This window comes from Microcebus murinus, chromosome 3, assembly GCF_040939455.1.
Source record: "Microcebus murinus isolate Inina chromosome 3, M.murinus_Inina_mat1.0, whole genome shotgun sequence".
In the NCBI taxonomy this organism is placed as follows: domain Eukaryota; kingdom Metazoa; phylum Chordata; class Mammalia; order Primates; family Cheirogaleidae; genus Microcebus; species Microcebus murinus.
Genome location: NC_134106.1, coordinates 111,322,556 through 111,345,998, shown reverse-complemented (window position 1 = coordinate 111,345,998; position 23,443 = coordinate 111,322,556). Strand labels below are relative to the sequence as shown.

General features: G+C 42.5%; 1 protein-coding gene across 2 annotated transcripts in view; it reads right to left on the bottom strand.

Moving 5' to 3' along the window:
• The window catches only part of NWD2 (NACHT and WD repeat domain containing 2), a 216,415-nt gene that overhangs the window by 15,399 nt on the left and 177,573 nt on the right, over nt 1-23,443 (bottom strand). For both annotated transcript variants that reach the window (XM_012770996.2, XM_076001159.1), the window contains exons 4-5: nt 7,526-7,729; nt 4,065-4,209 (exon numbers count right to left, since the gene is read on the bottom strand). In XM_012770996.2, the coding sequence (XP_012626450.1) occupies nt 4,065-4,209; nt 7,526-7,729 (349 nt within the window). The remainder of the gene's footprint in view (nt 1-4,064; nt 4,210-7,525; nt 7,730-23,443) is intronic.

Below are 23,443 nucleotides of genomic sequence, written 5' to 3'. Positions count from 1 at the left end.
TAGCTGACGCTCGTACCGAAGTGGTTAAATTCCATTATATCCATCACAACAGGCACAGAAAATGACTTAATATATAACTTTATTCGTCTAAAATGAACCATAGTATGAGTTGTAATACATATGCTTGCATATATATATGCTTGCATGAGACCCTATAAGAACATTTGAAACGGGATCAGTAGAAATAAAAATATCATTATGCAAGGAAAAAATTAAAAATAAATGAAATAAGTAAACAAAAGGAAATACATTTTAAGGCAAGCAGTCTTTTCAAATTGGCTGCCTATCCTCCCACTGTTCCTCCCTCCCTCTCTTCCTCCCTCCTTCCTTTCCTTCATCTACTTGGGTATTCATTGAGCACTTACTATGTGCCAGGCATGCTGATAGTTGCTTAGGATACAATGGTGAGAAAAAACAGACAGCACTGAGAGAAAAAGCCATTATGGAGTGCTACAGACTGAATGTTTTGTGTCCCCCAAATTCCTATGTTGAAACCTAATCACCAATGTGATGGTATTAGGAGGTGGAATGGTTGGGAGGCGATTAGGTCATGAGGCTGGAGCCTTGTGACTGGAAGCACCCTCATAAAAGAGACCAGAGAGCGCCCTCGCCCTTCTGCCATGAGACACAGCAAGAAGCAGCCATCTATGAACAAGAAGCCGGCCCTCACTAGACACCAAATCTACAGGTGCCTTGATCTCAGATTGTAAATTTCTGTGGGGGAGGCTCTGAACTCACAGGGCTGGTCTGGCCATAAAATGAGCACATTTATATGCTGGCCACAACTCCAACATGGAGCCAAACCTAGAACACACATACATATGCTCCATAACGTAACTATTAAGGAAAGTGAGAATTTTACTAAAAAATAGTATCTTTCAGTAGAACTCTTGTGATAATATATATTTTTTCAGTAATGATAGCCATTGATCGAAATTTTTGACTCAAGTGAAGAAGATACGTTTATAGCTGCCAGTGTTCAGTAAGCTGTGTCATACGGGTCAGTACATTTTACAAAGGGTATTAATCAGGCAAGTTGGTTAAGGAAGCCAGTTAAAGGAGTTTATATAACACATGTCTACTCTTCTTCTTAAAGAAGGGTAAGAACTTGTTACAATGTAGACAAGAGAAGATGCAAGAAATCAGAACATCATGAGCTATTGCAGATGATGTCTGTGGGCCCATCTCTTTTCTAGCCATCTGTGTAAAATTCTAGGGCACATTCTGGATTCTGAGAGTATGATGAAGAAAAAATGGTCAAACTGTAGTATCTACACAAAATGCATGATAATCAGAGATATGTGCTGCCACATTTGGCTCCCAGAAAACAACTCAAGTATTATATAAACTGACATTGTTATCACACCTATGGGAAACAGTGTGTCAATCGGGAATGTTGATAAAGAAAAGAAATACAGGTAAATCAAGTTGCAGAGCCCATCTAAGTTTGGCTGAGGGGGAAAAAGGCTGTACACAGAATGCCTGGTATAGACTTTAAATATACCTGAATAAATGAGTGATGTCATACAAAGTCAAGTCTATAGAGTTATTTTTTGAGGCAAAGTGCACTGTGATGATTTTGGTAAACTTTTATTCATAATTTCTGATATTGCCTATAAATATTATAAGCTTTCCCCTCTCCTTACTAGAATACTATATTGTTTTCTGTCTTTGCTTGTTAATATCCCGAAATCTAACCAGTCACAGCACCCAGTGACGGTGACATTAGGAACAGATTCCCAGCCCTGGCATCTGTCATCCGTAAGACATTAATCTCTCTAATATCCTCAAGACAACCAATTTTGACATTCACAGAAAGGCACCATTTTAGGGGTCTAATTTATTTCTGTTTCTCTCCTGTTGTTTTAAAAAAAGGTGAAACCATAAGTGTGAAAAATTACATTGAAATACAAATAATACACCTTTACAGGTTCTATCTAGTATTCCTACTTTTGAGATTTCTAAAAATATTAATTTGCTATATCCATTGAAAGAGCTGGCACTTCAGCAATTTTGATTGTTCAGGCATGATCTTAAAATGAGTTTGAAATGTAAAATAAACTGTCATGAGCATGTACATCTATAGGAGACGTTATCCCAAGCAGAAAATAGTCCACTTGCAGCAGTTCATATGAAATTACTACTGTTCACATGGCTACCCATATGGATGGAGTTCTTTAGTATGGAGAAAGTTAGGGAAAGTGTTTACCAGTGAAATACTTGAATACTTGAGCTATATGATTGCAAATAAGAGGATGATGCATTCCCCAAACTAGTGTTTTTTACATAAAGAATAGGAGAGCTTTGCTCTGGGCATTTTTTCTAAGACAGCATTTTTTAAAGAATGGAGTTGTTTTGTCCTTGATAAAATATGAAGAGCCAGAGCCCCCAAATGGATCTAAAGTTCCCAGAGGAACAAGGATATATGTTAATTTACATATTCTAGAGAAAGTACTTATTGATGACAATTTTAGTATTTTCAGGGAGACTTAAAATAAGACCTATTTTTTTGATAGCTTCCTTCTGAAATTTGTCAGAATGATTTATAACTTCTCTGTGCTTGACAAACATGTATCCAGTGAGAATAGTTATCAAGCACCTTTTAAGTTTTCAAAAGTGCTTTGCCATGCCATTCAAAAAACCAATCTAAGGACACTACTACCATCGCTTTTTCCTCAATAATTCTTTTTTTTTTTTTTTTTGAGACAGAGTCTCACTCTGTTGCCTGGGCTAGAGTGCCGTGGCGTCAGCCTAGCTCACAGCAACCTCAAACTCCTGGGCTCAAGGAATCCTTCTGCCTGAGCCTCCCAAGTGGCTAGAGCTACAGGCATGCGCCATGATGCCCAGCTAATGTTTTATATATTTTTTTAGTTGTTCAGCTAATTTCTTTCTATTTTTGGTAGAGACAGGTCTCGCTCTTGCTCAGGCTGGTCTCGAACTCCTGAGCTCAAATGATCCACCTGCCTTGGCCTCCCAGAGTGCTAGGATTATAGGCGTGAGCCACCGCGCCTGGCCAATATCTTTACTATCAACTTTCAAAAATAAATGCTACCTATTTTCTTACTTTTACCCAGCAGCATGTGTTCAGATCTGTGTTTTCCTGTGCAAATAAGAAAGCTTCCTTCCACTGGCGGAGAAAGGCTAAGTGAGTCTCTGTTTAGTAGCTGGGGAGATTTTTATTTTAATGTTAAATTAGATCTTACCAATTCCTTGCTTCCTACCCTCCTATGGCTTTCTATCTCACCCAGAATAAAACATGAGGTTCTTACTATGGCCTGAGCTCACCTTTTAACCTCATCTATCCTTCCCAGTAAAAGTTAAAAAAAAAAAGAGTAAAACCATCTTTCCTTTCTTCCTGCTCCTGGAATTTGCTAAGCATGTTCCTGTCTCAGAGATCTTGAACCTGCTGATCCTTCTGCCTGGAATTCTCTACCTTAGATACATATGGCACTGCCGGCTCTGAGTCCTTTTGTCATTCAGGTCAGAAGTCACGTCCTTATTGCCTACCCCATCTATATCTGGACCCCGACATCCTACATCAGTCACTATTATCCTATTGCTATGTTTTATTCATGTGACTTATCATTTCTGAAATGATCTTGCTCATTTATTTGATTACTTGCTTATCATTTAGTTACCACCACCACCCTCCCCCTGTCCATTAAAAATAAGGAGAATAGCAACTTTGTTTTATTATTCATTTTTGTCCCTGCAGTGGCTGGCACATAGTAGGCCAATAAGGTCAATAAATGTTTGCTGGATGAGTGAGTGACTGAATGAACAGCTCACCTGAGAAACAACGGCACAGTCTGGTCTGTTACATCCAGCCACCTCTGACTTTTTGTAAAAATCACATTTTCTGGAGAAGCCCTCAAGTTAAGTAAAGGCATTTCTATGAGTTAAAACAAAAGAATACTTGCTTCTCCAGGACATGGAAACATTTAGAAAAATTAAATTTCACCAGGCAGTAAATGTGATTAAATTTGTGGAACCCAAAGGGATGCAGCAGGGGCGCATCTATTATTTATCTATTCCTTAGTTTCCTGAGGATGTATTAAAAGTACCTGAGAACAGGTATCTCTTAGCTTGGCTGTATTTCATTTTACCCTTTTCATGCAATAGTTTTACAGCAGCCTTAAATATCTTCTTGATCTCATCTGATATCTCTTGCCATGTCTTCTCGTTTTCAGCATTGGCAGAAGGCTGCATCTATGGAAATGTAAAAGTAAGAAATTAGTCTTAAAATCATTAATATTTAGCAAACTTTAAAGAAAAGCAATATTTAAGAACAAAAGAATTTCTATTATTTGAAGGCCTCCTATGTGTCAAAATTGTGATAAGTGCTTTATAGACAGTGTCTCATTTAATCCCCCCAATAACCCTGAAAGTTAGAAGTTGTCTCCACGTTACATGTGAACTTGATCAAGTTACACAAGGGTGTGGTCAGACAGGGCTGGTTTGTTGAGCTTTCTTATTGTATCTTGTTTTCCCCTCATGAGCTTTGATACAAGTGTCATAACCAAATAATCTCGCAATATCCTCCAAAGGGGAGAGAACGTTTAAGGCAGGTGTTCACACATTACATTTAATTGTGTTTATTTGTTTCTGCTTCATTTGTTTCAATGATGCACTAGGAAACAGAATGGAGGATTGCCTATCAAGGAAGTAACATTTATATAATCTTGTCCAGACATGCATTTATTCAGCAGCAGTTTATGCAGAAATATCACATGGGATTTTAAGAATAATTTGAATTTCCCTAGAGGATCACAGAAACAAATGAAGTAACAATGAAAGCCTGTTAAATAGTAACATATGAGCAAGTGCCCCCAAACCACTATGTAAACATGGTTTCCTGAGCAATCATGTGTGTTGCTATCTTCATGTACTCCTAGCATGTTTAACTAGGGAATGGTTTGGATTTACCTTAATATTCTCATCCAGAGAAGCATTATTCAAAGATAATTACTTTGAACAATGCACGTGAGGGGGGTGAATAGAATCAAGGATTCTGACATGATTTTTTATTGCACAGAGAAAATGCTTTATCTTGGATATCAGAATGACAAACACACAGATCCTGAAATGAACTGTGGCTAACCCACACTGTCTTCATTTTGGAGCTGCCTGAATCGAGGACGTTCTGTTTGGAAGAGGGATTGGTATCTATGCCTTATTTGCCATCTCTTGCAGTATTCTATGCAATGATTAGGCCCACCCCTTCCCTCTGCCTCTTGCATTCAGTTTTAAGGGACACATAGTGGATCCACTTGGGAATCAAGCTGGAGAGGAGTAAGAATAAAGTTTCTATCACGCCCAGGCATGACCCAACCTCACTCCATGATTCTACATAAGATACAAGAATTTAAATGAACTGTTTGAAATGTTAAAGGAAAAATATGAAATCAACAACCTACAAAAGAGACTATAAAAATAGCTAGGCAGATTTTAGAAAGGACCACCCCCCCAATCTCCCACCTCAACACCTTTCACAAAATAAAAAATATAACTACTGAACTTGAAAACTTAATGTATGGACAGAGCTAACACAGCTGAAGAAAAATAAAATCAATGAGCTAGAAAAATGATCTGAAGTAATCTTCTGAAAAGCAGCCCAGAGACATAAATAAATGGATAATGTGAAAGAGAGATAAGAGACATGGAGGACAGACTAAGATGATCTAATGCACATGTAATTAAAGAGCAAAAAGAAAAGAATGGAAGGAATAGAGGAGAGATATTATTTGATAAAATGATGGCTGACGATTTTCCAGAACTGACAGAATATATGAATTCATGGAATTAGGAAGCATGACACATATCAATCTGAGTAACTAAATCGACATATTATAGAAAAGTGGAGAAAACAGGAATATTTTCAGATGAACACTGAGAGGGCTTCATTAATAGAATTTTATTTAATCAATTAATTTAATTAATTAATCTTTAATTTAATTAAATTCTATTATTTAACCAAACACCAATTATTTGATATTACTAAACATCAATATTAATTAATGATCAAAATATAATTAGTTAATATCACTAGTAAACCTGCATTAATGGAACTTCCAAAAGATATACTTCAGGAAGAGGAAAACTACCCCAGAAGGTAAGTCAGAGATGCTAAAAGGAGAGGTGAGTCAACATTTGGAAAGTTTCTTAGCTTTGGATTTAGTTTTCTTCATTAAATTTTTCAAGGCTCACAATGTGATGTTTTGATATATGTATACATTGTGAAATGATTACCATGATCAAACTAACATACCCATCACCTTGCATAGTTACCATTTTTTTTTGTGTGTGGAGAGAACACTTGATACCTACTCTCTTAGCAAATTTCGAGTACACAACACAATATTATTAAGTATATCCACAATGCTGTACATTAGGTCTACAGAACTTATTTATTTATAACAGGAAGTGTGTACACTTTGACCAACATCTCTCCATTTCCTCCACATTCCAGACTCTGGTAACCACCCTTGGACTGTTGCCATGCGTTTGACGTTTTTAGGTTCCACATATAAGCGAGCTCATTCAGTATGTACAGCTTCCTGTGTCTGGCTCATTTCACTTAGCATAGCGTCCTCCACGTTCATCCATGTTGCTGCGGATGGCAGGATCTCCTTTTTTAAAGAAAAGGCTGAATAGTATTCCGTTGTGTATTGTATGTGATGCCTGTGTACGGGCCACATTTTCTTTACTCATTCATCTGTTGGTGGCACTTAGACTCCACATATTGGCTATCGGGAACAATGGTGCAGTGTCCACGGGAGTGGAGGTGTCTCTTCAAGATGGTGATGGTCTTTGGATATACACCCAGGAGTGGGGTTGCTGGATCACATGATAGCTGTGTTCTTTATTGTTCTGAGGAATGCTACACTGTTTCCACAGTGGCTGCACCGATCTACAGTCCCCGCTGCAGGGTCCCAGTGTCCCCCTCCACTCCCTCCCGAGCATTGTGATCTTTTGACTTTTTTTTTTTTTTGAGACAGAGTCTCACTTTGTTACCCAGGCTAGAGTGAGTGCCGTGGCGTCAGCCTAGCTCACAGCAACCTCAAACTCCTGGGCTCAAGCAATCCTCCTGCCTCAGCCTCCCGAGTAGCTGGGACTACAGGCATGCGCCACCATGCCCGGCTAATTTTTTCTATATATATTAGTTGGCCAATTAATTTCTTTCTGTTTATAGTAGAGACGGGGTCTCACTCTTGCTCAGGCTGGTTTTGAACTCCTGACCTTGAGCAATCCGCCCGCCTCGGCCTCCCAGAGAGCTAGGATTACAGGCGTGAATCTTTTGACTTTTTGATAGCCGTCCTAACAGGTGTGAGATGGTATCTCATGGTGTTTTGATTGGCATTTCCCTGACAACCAGTGTGGATTTAGCTGTTAAAAGGAAATTTAGGGCCGAGGGCAGAGCAACTTTCTGTCCACTCTGCCTTTCCTGTGGAGAAAAACACCCTCAGATGCCACGGACAGGCTAAAGTAACGGACAGACGTGTACCCTGAGACAAAGGCCACTCACCGCGTCCTTGTTGCGTCTCAGCATGTCCGACTTGGGCCTGAGGTAATACGCGGCCGGCACGGAGTTCTCGTCCCGGCAGTACCACTCCTCCAGCAGCTTGGTCTCCAGCTTCGCCTCTATGGCAGCGTCCAAAATCATCTCGAACTCCGAGGCTTCGACTTCTCCAGGGATTCGGATGTTCCCATATTTTTCACCTAACAGTCCCTGTGTTTCCACAGGAAAGTTCAGTTTAGTGTATCACCAAAAAAGTTCATTTTAGTCATCATCTTATGTGGTCACTCAATAAATACAGATAAGCAGATAACAAGATACATTGCTCTATCAGCTTTCTCTTTTAATCACTGTAAATATTTGATTTCTTATGTAAAATTAGATCAATTATAATTATAATAAATTATTACATGCTGAAAAATGAGATTGCATATCGCATTAGACAAATTCAAAATACAAAATTTTTGTGGCAAATTTACTCTCTCAAAGTTTACATAAAACAACAAAAGCTCTTCTACTTAGATTTGTTTGTGCTAAAGAAAATGTGACACGCTGGCCCTGAGGAAATGCCAGACATGTTAAGTCTCGAACGAGAGAATTGCTCTGGCAATTCTGATAGTGTAATTCTAAGTTCCATATTCAACAATGTCACTGAACGTGATGCCACTAGTGACCCCACTGGTAAATGAAAAAAATTCAAAATATTAATATAAGAAAGCATTTTCTCCCTATTAAATTGGCAAAGAAACCTCCCACAGAGCAACAACAAACAAACGTATTCAGCATCATTTGAAGCTGTAAGAAAATAACCACACAGCGCTGATGGGCATGTGACATGATCCAGCATTTCTCTGAAAGGCATTTATTCAATATGTATTAAAAGGCTTACAAATCTATATAACTTATGATGTGGCATTTTTTTCTTCTGAAAATTTTAAAAATAAAACTTAAGGATGTACATAAAGACTTGCCAGAATATTTTTGCAGAACCTATTTTTTTGAACAGAAAAGAATTCTACAATAACCTAAATATCCATTCAAAGGATGTACCAAATTGTCTTATAAAACTGTATTGACTTAGAAAGATGTTTACGATATATTACATGAATGGGGTCAGTACAAAACAGTATGTACGATTCCAATGTTTTACATGTATACATAAAGAGAGAATACTGCATAGAGAGAGAATACCATGCATACATGCATACACAACATACAGATACATAATAGAGATTTTATAACAGTACACAGAAAAGTTATTGATGGCTATCTTTGAGGGGGTAATTTTAAGTTTACTGAAGTATTTTATGAATTTATTGCTTTTCTACTAAAAGCATTTTTTTTTTGCAGGACATGTGTATTATCTTGTAGTGAGAAAAACATCAGGTATTTAAAAGTTTTAAACCTAGTGATGCTGCCTATATCCCTTTGTGGAGCAACACTTTCAAGTTGCTGGATATGTTTGCTTAAGCCAATGGTTCTCAAAGTGTGGTCCTGGGATCTTGTTAGACATGCAAACTCTCTGGCCCCATCCCAGACCTACAAAAAAGAAAGTCTCATTATATAGCTGAGCAATCTGTGTTTTGGCAAGCCCTGCAGGTGGCTGAACTTCTGGTTTAAGCTAATAGAACTGTTATTAGCTTATACAGCACCTGGTATTTCAGTTAATCTTCAACATCTAGCAGAAACGGGAGGTAACACAAAGGCGGTCTTACATAGATCTACTGCATCCAACACAATTTTGCCTGCTGTACAGAATCCACGGGAAGCTTTCTGTTTAACCTGTGGGCAACTTCATTCTTCCTCCTGTTGATTAGCCCCTTAGCATAAACATCAAGCCTTGTTTCTCTACTGGAATGAAGATTGCTGGTTTGGCTTCTCTAGGGGCACTTCTTACTACCTCTCCCGCCTAGCACTGCAGTGCTCACAGGCTCTTTTCCTCTGATGCAGGCAGGTGAGAGAACAGGAGACGTCCTCGGTAGATCAGTGTCCAGCACAAATTCACGACCTAAACTCTACAACAGGAGGGGAAGTTCCAGGAGGGCAGAGGCCAGGGCTGTTTATTCCTGGCACATAGAAAGTATTAAAAAACACATTTGTTGAATAAATGAATGAACCAAGACAGAGAAAGAAATCATTCAAGTCTGTTCTACTCTTGTCTGAAGCTGCTGCTTGTATTTAAATCTAATAGTTTGGGTTGCAGCAGCTAGAATAATAATCTGAGAAGATACCAGCTGCTCAGCAGCACTCATTCCAGCCATGTCCTTTTAAGCAGGTATTGTATAAACACACCTCTGGTTGGACAGGAGTCCCTTTCTGTTAGCACGTGAGCCGTCTCGCACACCTGTCCAATCTCTTTGGCTCTTTACCCTTTGGAGGGGGCTTGAACGGAGGAACTCCACGTTACTGGCATCCATTAGTTCAGTGTGGTTCATGACGGTTCTAGAGAGGTTCCTTAGAGATAAGGGTGTTTTAATTCCAACTCAAGGTATTAGCCTGAAGGCCAATTAAAAACACTTTTATTTTAATCTACATAGGTTTTGGGCCATTCTTGAGAACAGGCTGTATGTAACAAAAATGATGTATTTCAGGTTGTTTCTCAATTTCGAACGATCCCATTTCTAAAATCTTTCATGCAGGCCTGGCCTCTCATTTTATCACAGATACAGAGGGGAGATGATCTTTTTGGGGGCAACCAACATGGTGATTATCCTATTTCTCTTGGCTACTTCTGTGTAAGGACTGTCAGCATCCACAGTCAGGGCTGTGTGTCATAAGGAGTGAAGTTTTACTGCCCGATGAGCCATCCAGCAAACCCACATGGGCAAAAGAGGGAACAGGAGTATGTCTAAGCAGTGAGAATACAGGTGGAGCTTGGTCATGGGTGGAGGACCAGGTGGATAGGCAGGCTATTAAATACGGTATTTAGTAACTGAAAACTCTCCATCTAGCAGCCAATGAAATCTTGGAATACCACGGACCCAGCTACTACAGCCCAAGGCATGACCAGCTGGATTTGGGAGATAAAGCAGGGAAGAGGACAAAATAGTGACTAGTGAACCAAAATCTTGTCCCAGGACAGGACCTAGTAATATACTAACTGTTGGTTCTTCATCTTCTCTCTGCTCTAAATAAGGCTTGTCCCAGAGACAGGGCAAGGTCAAATCTATGGATCAGTTTCTAAAATGTGCTCCACAGACCACCTTCACTTCAATCACCCAGGGTGCTTGTTAAAATGTGGGTTCCTAGGTCCCTTCTCAGAGCTAAAGAACATTGTAGGTGAAGAATCCCAGGGATCTACATTTTAAAACGAGGTTCCAAATGGATATAGAATTTGAGAAGCACTGCTGTGGACAATATACGTGTGGTCTCAAGGTCTTGTGAGTAATGGTTAGCAAGCATTGAAGAGGTAGGGCCAGGACCACAGCAGATTATACAAAAGCTGAAGGCTTTGTATTATTAAAAATAATAATTTCTCTGAGTTGAGCTTCTGGCACCAAATACTATAATTGTTTGATCTATATAGTAAGGCAAAATGTTTCTTAAAGATTACTAAAAAAGAAAAAAATATCCTCATTCAATTCAAATAACAAATATATATTGAGTGCCTACTATATATAAAGTGGTAACATAGAACTTCAGAAAAGAATAATGTGCTTAAAGTTACTTATTGGATTGTTCTTCCCTAGTGCTTTTCTTTTCTTTATTGATTCTTCCTTTAGGTGGAATGCTCATAAATCATAAATCAGTTATTCTTTAGTAGGCCAAGAAAGGATTCTGTCTGTAGTCTCATCTTGCTATTTGAAAAACAGCAAAAGAGAATTTTGCTACCACATTTTTCAGGAAGACTTTTTGGGCTTCTTTGTGGTTATAGTTCTAAGGTAACACATAAATTGTTTATAAAACACAAATATTTTACTAATAAGGTAGCATACAAATATTTACCAGGGTTGGAGAGAGTCAATTTAGAGAAAGAGTCAGTCCAACTCAGTTGCAAAGTCCTGCTCATCTGGTCCTGGATCACAGGAGGGGTGGAGATGTGGGTCCAACCCAGAGGCCAGCAGGGAGACTGCAGGTGGCAGGATGGAGTCCACTGTTTGTTCCTAGTCAGATTCTTCCTTAGCTCTGCAGCCATGGGAGTATTCATGAATGAGCTTAGGGCAGCCACAGAAGCTATGAGCAAAAGGACATCCTTCTCTGTTCACTGGCAGTAGAATATTCTCTCCTTCCACTGAAGGCAAAACCGATTTTCCACATCCTTTCCCATCCCTAATACTCGAGAAGCTTGCTTTTTGTTAATTTGGTGGGGAGTTAAGGAACTACATTCAATTGTGCACTGAAGCTCATTTTTATTAGTTTGACCAGTTTGATGTATTATTAGATCACCATTGATCAATCTGTCTGTGATACTGGACAGAATGGATACATATGACTGAAATAATTTTCTACTTTTCATTTAATTGTATAAACACTTTTGTCAATACATATATGAACACATGGGATTGTGCCTGTCTACTACTCCCACCCACTTTATCAAATGTGGAAACGAATTTAAATTGGCTCATTCTTAATCACTGAGGATATGAAATATCAGTTAGGTGGAGGCAACATTACAATTGAATGCTCAAATACAATCTGAGGAGTTAAGTCCAAAGGGCTGAGAAGCCTAGGAAAATTTTCTAATACTTTTACAACTGTCATTTCTTTTTTTTTTTTTAAATTGGAAAAGAGGTTATAAATCTATCATTTATTTATAAATGTCAGTAGGTAAGTAAAAAATCCTATGGAATCTTTATAAATCTAATACAATTAACAAGTAAATTTAGCAAGATTACAAGAGACTTGAAAGCTAAAAAGTATTTAATTTAAAAAGTAAACTTAACAAGTATATTTAGCAAGATCAGAATTTACTTGAAAGCTAAAAAGTCCCGTGTTTCCCTGAAAATAAGACAGGGTCTTATATTTATTTTTCCTCAAGAAGACACCCTAGGGCTTATTTTCAGGGGATGTGTTATTTTTTTTAAGTACAGTACAACAATCTACATTTATTCAAATACAGTTAAGTCGTCGTCTTCTGGAACATCATCCTAACTCTCCAAACCCTGAATTCCATCCTGAATTTCTTGCGACTCTATTTCCTTTAGAACCATTGACCCCAATCTCTCATGCCGAGCAATATAGCTCTCATGGGGCAGATGAGAAGGGCCGCTGGTCTTCTTTACCGCTCCACAACGAAATGCATGGGATGTGCAGATACACTGCATAGCCACACCCATTACTAGGTCTTATTTTTGGGGAAGGGTTTTTTTTTTTTTGGGACTTCAATGGTATCTATAATGTTTTATTTTGCTAGAAAAAAACCTCTGGCAAACATGAAGCAAATATTAACATTTGTTCATTTGGGGTGGAGGGTACATGGGCATTTGCCATGTTATCTTCTGACTTTTTTCCTTTGTGCTTTTTTTTTTTATTTCGGCATATTATGGGGGTACAGATTTTAAGGTTTCAATAAATGCCCTTCCCCGCCCCACAAGTCTGAGTTTCCAGCATGACCATCCCCCAGATGGTGCACATCTCACTCATTATGTATGTATATACCCGCCCCACTCCCCCCTTCCCCCTGCCCAATACCCTATTACTGCAGTATCTATGTGTCCACTTAGGTGCTGCTTAGTTAATACCAGTTTGCTGGTGAGTATATGTGGTGCTTGTTTTTCCATTCTTGGGATACTTCACTTAGTAGTATGAGTTCCAGCTCTAACCAGGAAAATATAAGATGTGCTATATCACCATTGTTTCTTAGAGCTGAATAGTACTCCATGGTATACATATACCACATTTTATTAATCCATTCTTGGATTGATGGGCACTTGGGCTGTTTCCACAGCGTTGCAATTATGAATTGTGCTGCTATAAACATTCGAGTGCAGGTGTCTTTTTTGTAGAGTGTCATTGGATCTTTTGGGTAGATGCCCAGCAATGGGATTGCTGGATCAAATGGTAGATTCACTTGTATCGCTTTAAGGTATCTCCATATTGCTTTCCACAGAGGTTGAACTAGTTTGCAGTCCCACCAGCAGTGTAGGAGTGTTCCTCTCTCTCCGCATCCATGCCAGCATTTGTTATTTGGAGACTTTTTGATAAAGGCCATTCTCACTGGAGTTAAGTGATATCTCATTGTAGTTTTGATTTGCATTTCCCTGATGGTTAGAGATGATGAGCATTTTTTCATAGGTTTGTTGGCCATTCTTCTGTCTTCTTTAGAAAAGTTTCTGTTCAAGTCCTTTGCCCACTTTATAATAGGGTTATTTGATTTTTTCTTGCTGATTTTTGTGAGTTTTAAGTATATTCTAGTTATCAGACCTTTATCGGATCGTAGGATGCAAAAATTTTCTCCCGTTCTGTAGGTTGTCTGTTTATTTTCATGACTGTTTCTTTGGCTGTGCAGAAGCTTTGTAGTTTGATCATGCCCCATTTATTTATTTTTGTTGCTGCTGTGATTGCCTTTGGGAACTTCTTCATAAACTCTTTGCCTAGGCCGATGTCTAGGAGAGGGTTTCCAACATTTTCCTCTAGAATTCTAATAGTTTCATACCTTAGGTTTAAGTCTGCTATCCAGCGTGAGTTGATTTTTGTGAGAGGTGAAAGGTGTGGGTCCTGTTTTAGCCTTCTACAGGTGGCTATCCAGTTTTCCCAGCACCATTTATTGAAAAGGGATTCTTTTCCCCAGCGTATGTTTTTGTCTGCTTTGTCAAAGATTAGATGGCTATATGAGGATGGTTTTATATCAGGATTCTTAGATCTGTTCCACTGGTCAATATTCCTATTTTTGTGCCAATACCAGATTGTTTTAATTACTACAGCTTTGTAGTATAGTTTGATATCTGGCATATTAATACCTCCCATTTTGTTTTTGTTGCCTAGAATTGCTCTTGATATTTGGGGTCTTCTTTGGTTTTATACAAAGCGTAAAATTATTTTTTCTATATCTGTGAAGAATGGTGATGGGATTTTAATAGGTATTGCATTGAATCTGTAGATCAGTTTGGGTAGTATAGACGTTTTAATGATGTTGAGTCTGCCGATCCACCAGCATGGAATGGATTTCCATCTGTTTACATCCTCTGCTATTTCCTTCCTCAGTGTTTCATAGTTCTCCCTGTAAAGGTCTTTTACCTCCTTGGTTAAGTATACTCCTAGGTACTTTAATTTCTTTGTTGCTATTGTGAAGGGTATTGCGTCTTTAATTTGGTTCTCAATTTGATTGTTGTTGGCGTATAAGAATGCCTCTGATTTCTGTGTATTGATTTTGTATCCTGAGACTTTACTAAATTCATTTATCAGTTCCAGGAGTTTCTTGGTTGAGTCTTTGGGGTTTTCTAAATATAATATCATATCATCAGCAAACAGTGAAAGTTTGATCCCTTCTGCCCCTATTTGGATACCTTTAATTCCACTTTCCTGTCTGATTGCTGTAGCCAGGACTTCCAGCACTATGTTGAATAGAAGTGGAGATAGTGGGCAGCCTTGTCTGGTTCCAGTTCTAATTGGGAATGCTTTCAGATTTTCCCCATTCAATATGATGTTGGCTATGGGTCTGTCATATATGGCTTGTATTATTTTTAGGTATGTCCCTTCTATGCCTATTTTCTTAAGTGTTCGTATCATGAAAGGGTGTTGAATTTTGTCAAAAGCTTTTTCTGCATCTATTGAAAGAATCATGTGGTCTTTGTTTTTGCTTCTGTTTATGTGGTGAATTGCATTTATAGATTTATGTATGTTGAACCATCCCTGCATCCCTGGGATGAAGCCCACTTGGTCGTGATGGATTATTTTTTTGATAAGCGTCTGGATTCGGTTAGCTAAGATTTTGTTGAAAATGTTTGCATTTATATTCATTAGGGATATTGGTCTGTAGTTTTCTTTTTTTGTTGCATCCTTTTCTGGTTTTGGTATCAGAGTAATATTCGCTTCATAAAAGGTGTCGGGGAGGTTTCCATTCTTCTCGATGTTGTGGAATAGTTTCTGCAAGATAGGTACTAGTTCTTCTTTGTAAGTGTGGTAAAATTCGGGTGTGAAGCCATCTGGACTGGGACTTTTCTTTTTAGGGAGATTTTTAATTGTTGTTTCTATTTCAGCTGTTGAGATTGGCCTGTTCAGGGAATCTATTTCTTCCTGTTTGAGCCTAGGGAGGCCGTGTGTGTCTAGAAATTTGTCCATTTCCTCCACATTTTCCAATTTGTGTGAATAAATTTTGGTAGTACTCATAAATTATATCTTATATCTCTTTGAGATCAGTTGTGATATCTCCTTTTTTGTTCCTGATGGAGCTTATTAGAGATTTCTCTTTTCTGCTTTTTGTTAGCTTAGCCAGTGGTGTGTCAATTTTATTTATTTTTTCAAAGAACAAACTTTTTGTTTTATTAATCTCCTGAGTAGCTTCCCTGTTTTCAATTTCGTTTAGTTCTGATTTGATCTTGTTGATTTCACTTCTTCTGCTGGGTTTTGGGTTGGTCTGTTCTTCTTTTTCCAGCTCTTTGAGTCATTTCATTAGATTGTCTATTTGTGATCTTTTTGACTTTTGGTTATAGGCATTTATGGAGATAAACTTTCCTCTCAGAAGTGCTTTAGCTGTGTCCCAGAGGATTTGATAACTTGTCTCTCCATTGTCATTTTCTTCATAGAATTTATTTCCATCTTGATTTCTTCATTTATGAAGTAATCATTTAGTAGGAGGTTGTTTAATTTCCCCGTTTTTGTGTAGAAATGTGAGTTTCTGTTAGGGTTGATTTCTAGTTTTATTCCACTGTGATCTGAGAAGGTACATGGTATGATTTCTATTTTTTTAAATTTCTTGAGGTTTACTTTGTGTCCTAGGATATGGTCAATCTTAGAGAATGTCCCGTGTACTGATGAGAAGAACGTATATTCAGTGTATTTTGGGTAGAATGTTCTGTAAATGTCAGTCAGACCCAATTGTTCTAGAGTTTTGTTTAAGTCCATTATTTCTTTATTAATTTTCTGTTTGGAGGATCTGTCTGGTGCCATCAGTGGGATGCTGAAATCTCCGGTGATTATGGATTTGCTATTAATCCATTTGTTTAACTCCAGTAAGGTTTGCTTTATGAATCTGGGTGCACCTAAATTGGGTGCATATATATTTAAAATTGTTATCTCTTCTTGTTGAGCTGTGTTCTTCACCATTATATAATGACCCTCTTTGTCTTTCACTACTTTTGTTGCTTTAAAAACAAAATCGTCTGAAATTAGAACTGCCATGTCAGCCTTCTTTTGGCTTCCATTTGGTTGGAATACTGATCTCCACCCTTTTATTTTTAGTCTATATGCATCCTTGCAGGTTAGATGTGTTTCCTGAAGACAGCTTATACTTGGCCTGTATTATCTTATCCATTCAGCCAGCCTATGTCTCTTGAGTGGAGAGTTTAAGCCATTCACATTTATTGAGAGAACTGACAGGTAAGGTAGATTACTGTTCATTCTGTTGGGATGGATGTTGTTGCTATGATTTCTGTCTTGAGCCATTGTAATATCTGGCCTTTAATCTTTGGGATTTGGCTGTTTTATATTCGTGGGTTATTATTATGATGTTCCGTGTGTAATGCTGTTTTGAGTACTTCTTGTAGGGCTGGTCTTGTCTTGGTCAATTCTCTGAGAGTTTGCTTGTCTGAGAATGTCTTTATTTCTCCTTCATATATGAAACTTAGTTTTGCAGGGAATAAGACTCTAGGCTGGCCATTGTTTTGTTTCAAAAGAGGGAAAATGGGGCCCCAGTCTCTCCTTGCTTGTAAAGTCTCATTAGAGAAGTCTGGTGTTATTCAAATTGGCTTTCCCTTGTATGTTACTTGCTTCTTTCGTCTTACAGCTCTTAGAAGGGACTCTTTAGTTGATATTTTGGTCAGTCTGATGACTGCATGATGTGACGTCTTCCTGTTTGCATTGAATCTCCCAGGGGTCTTCTGAGCTTCTTGAACTTGTATATCGAGATTTTTAGCAAGGCCTGGGAAATTTTCCTCTATTATATCTTCAAATAGCTTGTCCAACCCGTGAGTGTTGTCTTCTTCGCCTTCTGGTAACCCTATGACCTTCACATTAGGTTTCTTCACATAATCCCACATCTCTTGTAGGCTTTGCTCTTTTCTCTTGTTTCTCTGCTCTATTTCTGTGACTGATTTATTTAATTGGAGGGTGTTATCTTCAATCTCTGAGATTCTTTCTTCTGTTTGATCTACCCTGTTCTTGAGACTTTCTACTGTATTTTGTAGTTCCCTGAATTGATCCTTCATTTCCAGGAGTTCGGTTAAACTTTTCTTCATTGTGTCCATTTCTTTAGTGAACTTTTTTTCCAGACCCTGGAGGCTTTTTGTGGTTTTTTTGTGTTGGTTATTGAGTTTTTCTTGCAGGTCGGTGAGTGTTCTTATAATCCACATATGAAATTCCTCTTCTGTCATTTTGGTTGCCTGATTTTGGTTGGTGCCTGTTTCTAGGTGGCTGGGGCTCCTCTTTGGGGGGTGTGTTTTCAATTTGGTTCTTAATATTTCCTGAGTTCCTTCGCTGATTTCTTCCCATGTCGATCAATTGTTTCTTTTCTTTAGGTTTTTGTTTGGGTATTCACAGGCCTTGTTTATTTTCTGAGCTGTTAGGTGGTGTCTGTGTGTGAGATTCGACCACTCCCTGTATAATGAGTCAGTAAGTGTTGTGAAAAGGGTGTGCAGGATGCTCTCCCTGTCAGTAGGTGGTGCTTGCTTGGAGGAACAGGCTACACTGTTGTTTTTGTGTCCTGTTATCAGCTCTTGTTCCTTTAGAGAGAACTCTAGTGCCTCAGGTGTTGGGTGGGGCCCTGGGACTTCCAGGTGTGTCCTTTTCTCCCCTTCAGTTAGGGCTAGTCTAGGAGAGAGTCTGGGCGGAGCTGGGTTGGGTAAGCCTGCCCTCAGGCACCACCAATGTGGTTAGCAGGGATCAAAGTTCTGTTCTCTGCTTCCAGGAAAAGCGGTCAGGGAGGGTCTGGAATGGCCCCACTCAGTCAGAAAGTCCGTATGTGGGGTTGGGCTATCTGAGACCTGCAGTCTGGAGCATGCCTTGCTTCTTTCCACCCTCCCCAATTTTGTGGCTTCTCTTGGGCCTCTCCCAGCAGGCCAGACCTCATGCCACTGGGCCTCCCCTGGCTGTGATGCCAGCTGGGAGGTTCCCTGTGCAGGAACGCCACCTGGGCTGGGCGCACGGCCTCCCTTTGGGAGGAGGGTTGCCCTCTAGGAGGCTGATCTGCCCCCGAAGGCACACACACCTCAGTAGGCTGTTCACAAATATCGCTTCTGTGCCCCGGGCAATGCTAGACCTCGTTGCACGGGATGTGGTCTGCAGGTCTGACCTCTGGGTCCCAGAGTTCAAACTGTATCCCCACCAGGGAGAGGAGTGCCAGTCCCAATTCACCCACAGGGATCCCACGCTGGGTCTATGCTTCTCAACCTCAGGGTGTGCCCTGTTCTCCTGGGATCACAGAGCCAGTAGCACCTGGGAGGGCTGGTGGGTAGGGAGCTCACAGTCTGAGTTCCCTTTAGTCAGCTGTAGGGCCCCCAAAAGGGAAGGTCCCGTTCCCTGGAGGTGTCTCCGGCTGGTGGGTATATTGTCTCTCTGGGCAGCCGGGTCAGGTCGGGGTAGGGGAGGAGGAGGCAATATGGTGCCTGCCGCGTGGCTCGGGGTTGTGCACACGGAGGTGCCCCGAGGGAGTCGGGAGTCTGGTGCCGTGTCCGCTACTGGCTCACCGCTCGCTGGCAGCGGCCTTCTCTGGGCTGGTGTCCGCAGGTCTCTCCACCCGCTAGGGAGCCCACCAACAGTCCGGGATGCATTGGAGGAAAAACGACTGACCCACCTACCCATCCCGCTGGTCTCCGTGCTGCTCCAGCGGTCCCAGCGTCCAGTTCCTCCGTGACCTCCTCCCGTGGAGTCTGCCGTGGTCTCAGGTACCCTCCTTCCGACCCTCATCTGATGTCGGCTCATCTTCTTGCTTCTTCTAATCTCTGCTAGAATCTGTCTTTTCTGCAGAGACACTGTCTGCCTGCGTTTCTCGTCGGCAATCTTCTCTCCGAATCCCCTACAACTGTCATTTGTGCATGCATAATTCTAGAATAACAAATACCTCCTAATGTTTTGGTACTGGATGAAAATACATTTTATTAAATGCCACTGAGTTGTTTGCTTTAAAATGGTTCATTTTCTGCTTATGTGAATTCCATCACAATTAAAAAAAAAAGAAATACTTCCTGAACTATTGAGCTCTTTGTAGCTAGGAACTTAGATATAAAAAGAGTCTCCACGTTTTCTATCTTCTTTACATGCCGATATAGATGATATCCAAGCCACTGCTTTCAAAGGCGTAGAGGTAACATTTTCCTTTCCCTTGTCAATTTTTCTCTTCCTCTGTGCAGAACTTGATTTCTCCCCTCTGCCCTTCATGTGCCATAGCTCTGCCCAGGCTCCCGCTGAGGATCTTTGGGGTCTGAGCCTGATGGCGTGCAGCTCTGACTGGGCAAACACACGGAGGAATTGGCGTTTTCTAGAAGGTGATGGCGGGCTCAGTGCGAACTTGCCCTTGCTCTGCCCTGAGAGGTGAGGAAAGACGGCGGCGCGGGGCTGTGGCCCGGTGCAGGGCTGCGGGCGGGCGCGGGGCTGTGGGCGGGCTCAGGGCTGCGGGCGGGCGCGGGGCTGTGGCTCGGTGTGGGGCTGCGGGCGGGCGCGGGGCTGGGGCGCGGTGCGGGGCTGGGGCGCGGTGCGGGGCGGGCGCGCGGGGCCGTGGGCACGGTGCGGGGCTGTGGGCCGGCGCGGGGCGGGCGCGCGGGGCCGTGGGCACGGTGCGGGGCTGTGGTCGGGCGCGGGGCGGCGCGCGGGGCTGTGTGCGTGGCCGCAGGCTTGCTGGAGCGGAAGGCGGGCTCTCGCCCCGCCGCCCTGGCGCCGCCACAAGCCGGGCGCGCCAGGCGAAGCAAGGCGGGGGCTGCCGCCTGGCCCCCTTCCTGTTGTGTACTGAAGCCCACGTTCTATGTGCAGTTCCCGCACCTGTGGCCTCGCTGAGCACTCAAGGGGCTGCGGGTGCGGAAGACGCAGGGCTCACCGCCTCCACAGGGTCGCCGACCGCTTCTCTGAGAAGACGGGTAGCGCCCGCACTCTGACGTGCGACTTGCAGTTCAACGACTTCATTCTACTTCATCAAGTTACTGTGACCTGTCTCTTTCAGGGAGTGCCTCTAGCTGTCCTGGCTGCTCGGGACGGCTCTAGCCAGTGCCCTTGGCAGGGCCAGCCGCTCGTCCGGCTGTGCAGGCTGCGCGCTGCAGCCCCGGGGGCGCCGCCACGAGCACTGCGCCAGTCCCAGGCTCTGGCCGGGTGTTAGCATTCCTCTCACCCGATTGGCTGCTGAGTGGGCGGACACAGGTGGCTCACGCAGCCCCTGGAGCTCACAGTGCTCGCATTCGGAGCTCTGCCCCGCGGTGAGACCCGCCGCCCCGCGGTGAGAGGGACCCGCCGGCCCCCGCGGTGAGAGGGACCCGCCGGCCCCCGCGGTGAGAGGGACCCGCCGGCCCCCGCGGTGAGAGGGACCCGCCGCCCCCGCGGTGAGAGGGACCCGCCGGCCCCCGCGGTGAGAGGGACCCGCCGGCCCCCGCGGTGAGAGGGACCCGCCGGCCCCCGCGGTGAGAGGGACCCGCCGGCCCCCGTGGTGAGAGGGACCCGCCGGCCCCCGCGGTGAGAGGGACCCGCCGCCCCGCGGTGAGGCGAGAGGGACCCGCCGGCCCCCGCGGTGAGAGGGACCCGCCGCCCCCGCGGTGAGAGGGACCCGCCGCCCTCGCGGTGAGAGGGACCCGCCGCCCCCCGCGGTGAGGCGAGAGGGACCTGCCGCCCCCCGCGGTGAGGTGAGAGGGACTCGCAGACCCCGCGGTGAGAGGGACCCGCAGACCCCGCGGTGAGGCGAGAGGGACCCGCCGCCCCGCGGTGAGGCGAGAGGGACCCGCCGCCCCGCGGTGAGGCGAGAGGGACCCGCAGACCCCGTGGTGAGGCGAGAGGGACCCGCAGACCCCGCGGTGAGGCGAGAGGGACCCGCCGCCCCTGAGTCACACAGGTAATGCTGTTTTCTCAATGTTGTGGAAGTCAAGAAGCACGTACACACCTATTTAACATTTTAATACAAATATACTTTATTTAAAAGTAAATTATAACTCAAGTACTCAAACTTTAAGTTTCATGTGCCATAAGAGGAAAGAGTAAATGGAGAACAGGGGATGCGCTGGTTAATTTTACGTCAGTCTGATTGGATGACAGGGTGCTCAGACATGGCTAGGCACTGCTCCTGGCTGCCCGAGTGAGGGCGCTCCTGGATGAGAGCAGCTGGGCTGGCGACGCAGTGCAGCGGACTGTCCCCGCGGTGGGTAGTGCCGCCCAGGCTCTGCGGGCTCCAGCAGAACTCGAGGGCGCAGTGAAGGAGAACGGTTCTCCCTGCCTGGCTGTGGAGCCGAGACGTCGCCCTCCCGTTCTCAGGCCGGGACTTCCTCAGTGGCACTCCTGGTTCTCAGGCCTCGCTCTTGGCCTGGAGCGCATACAGCCGCTCTCCTGGGTCTCTGCAGCTTGCAGATGGCAGATGGTGGGACTCGCAGACGCCATGATCACAGGAGTGAGGAGAAGGTAAGGCATTAGGAGGGAACTTAGGAAGTTGCTTCACCTCTCTGAGTCTCAGCTTTTACATTTGTTTAATGGAGATAAAACTGTATACTTTTGCATACTACTCACATGGTCACACACGTGCTTGGTTTATTGTAGGAATCAAATAGTTACTACAGGTGAAACGCTCTGTGGCATAAAAAGCACTTGGCTATATATAGGTTCCTCTACTTAAACGTAGTTTATGGAGAAACACGCACATTCTGCTTACTGTACATACATACGTATAAATAGAGATAAATACTGAGAGGAACAGCTGGATAGACAAAAGGAATGGAATAGTTCTTTATGGGAAAGACTGAAGATAGAAAGGAGGAAAAAAATACATAGGTAAATGCTCAGAAATGGTAGGAAGGTACAAAAATGTGCGGTCAGATAAGGACAAACTCAACTAGTCTCCAGGGGTGGAAAAAAAGAGGTTTAGAAGAATGATGCTGACTTAACTGTGTTAGCTAGTGGGAACCACAGCAACAGATGTTTGGGGTCACCTTTATAGAGAACACAGGCAGTATAACCACACAGGACAACACACAGGTAAATGAAGTAAAAAAAGTAATCTGTATTATAATCAGTGTGCTAATAGCTACATTTGCAGGAATTGAATAACTTAAACTTAACTGCTCTATATAGGAAGACCAGTATTGCTATGGACTAAATTGTGTCCTCCCAAAACAGATTGGTGAAACCCTAACCCCTGCATGTGACTGTATTGAAGATGGGGCTTTTAAGGAGGTAATTAACATTAAATGAAGTCATGAGAATGGAGCCCTGATCTGACAGAAATGGTGTCGTTACAAGAAGAGGAAGGGACACCAGAGTTCTCTCTGCCTCGTGAGGACACGGAGAGAAAGTGGCCACCTACAAGCCTGGCAGAGAGTCCCCACTGGAACCGACCATGCTGGCACCCTGATCTCGAACTCGCAGACTTCAGAAATGTGAGAAAATCAATTTCTGTTGTTTAAGCTACCCATTCTATAGTATTTTGTTACAGCAGCCCACACTGACTAATACAGGCATAAAGATGAACAAAGATCTGGTGTGTCTGGCAATCGTAATATATATGAGGGAGTAGTTATAAATCCAATGACTCACCATGATCATTTAAATGTATCAGAATAACCAAATTGATTCTTCTATCAAGTTTCCTTGAGAGCTAACAATTTTTAGCTTTCTTATAGTCAAATTATAGTTGTACCTTCTTTCTTGAAA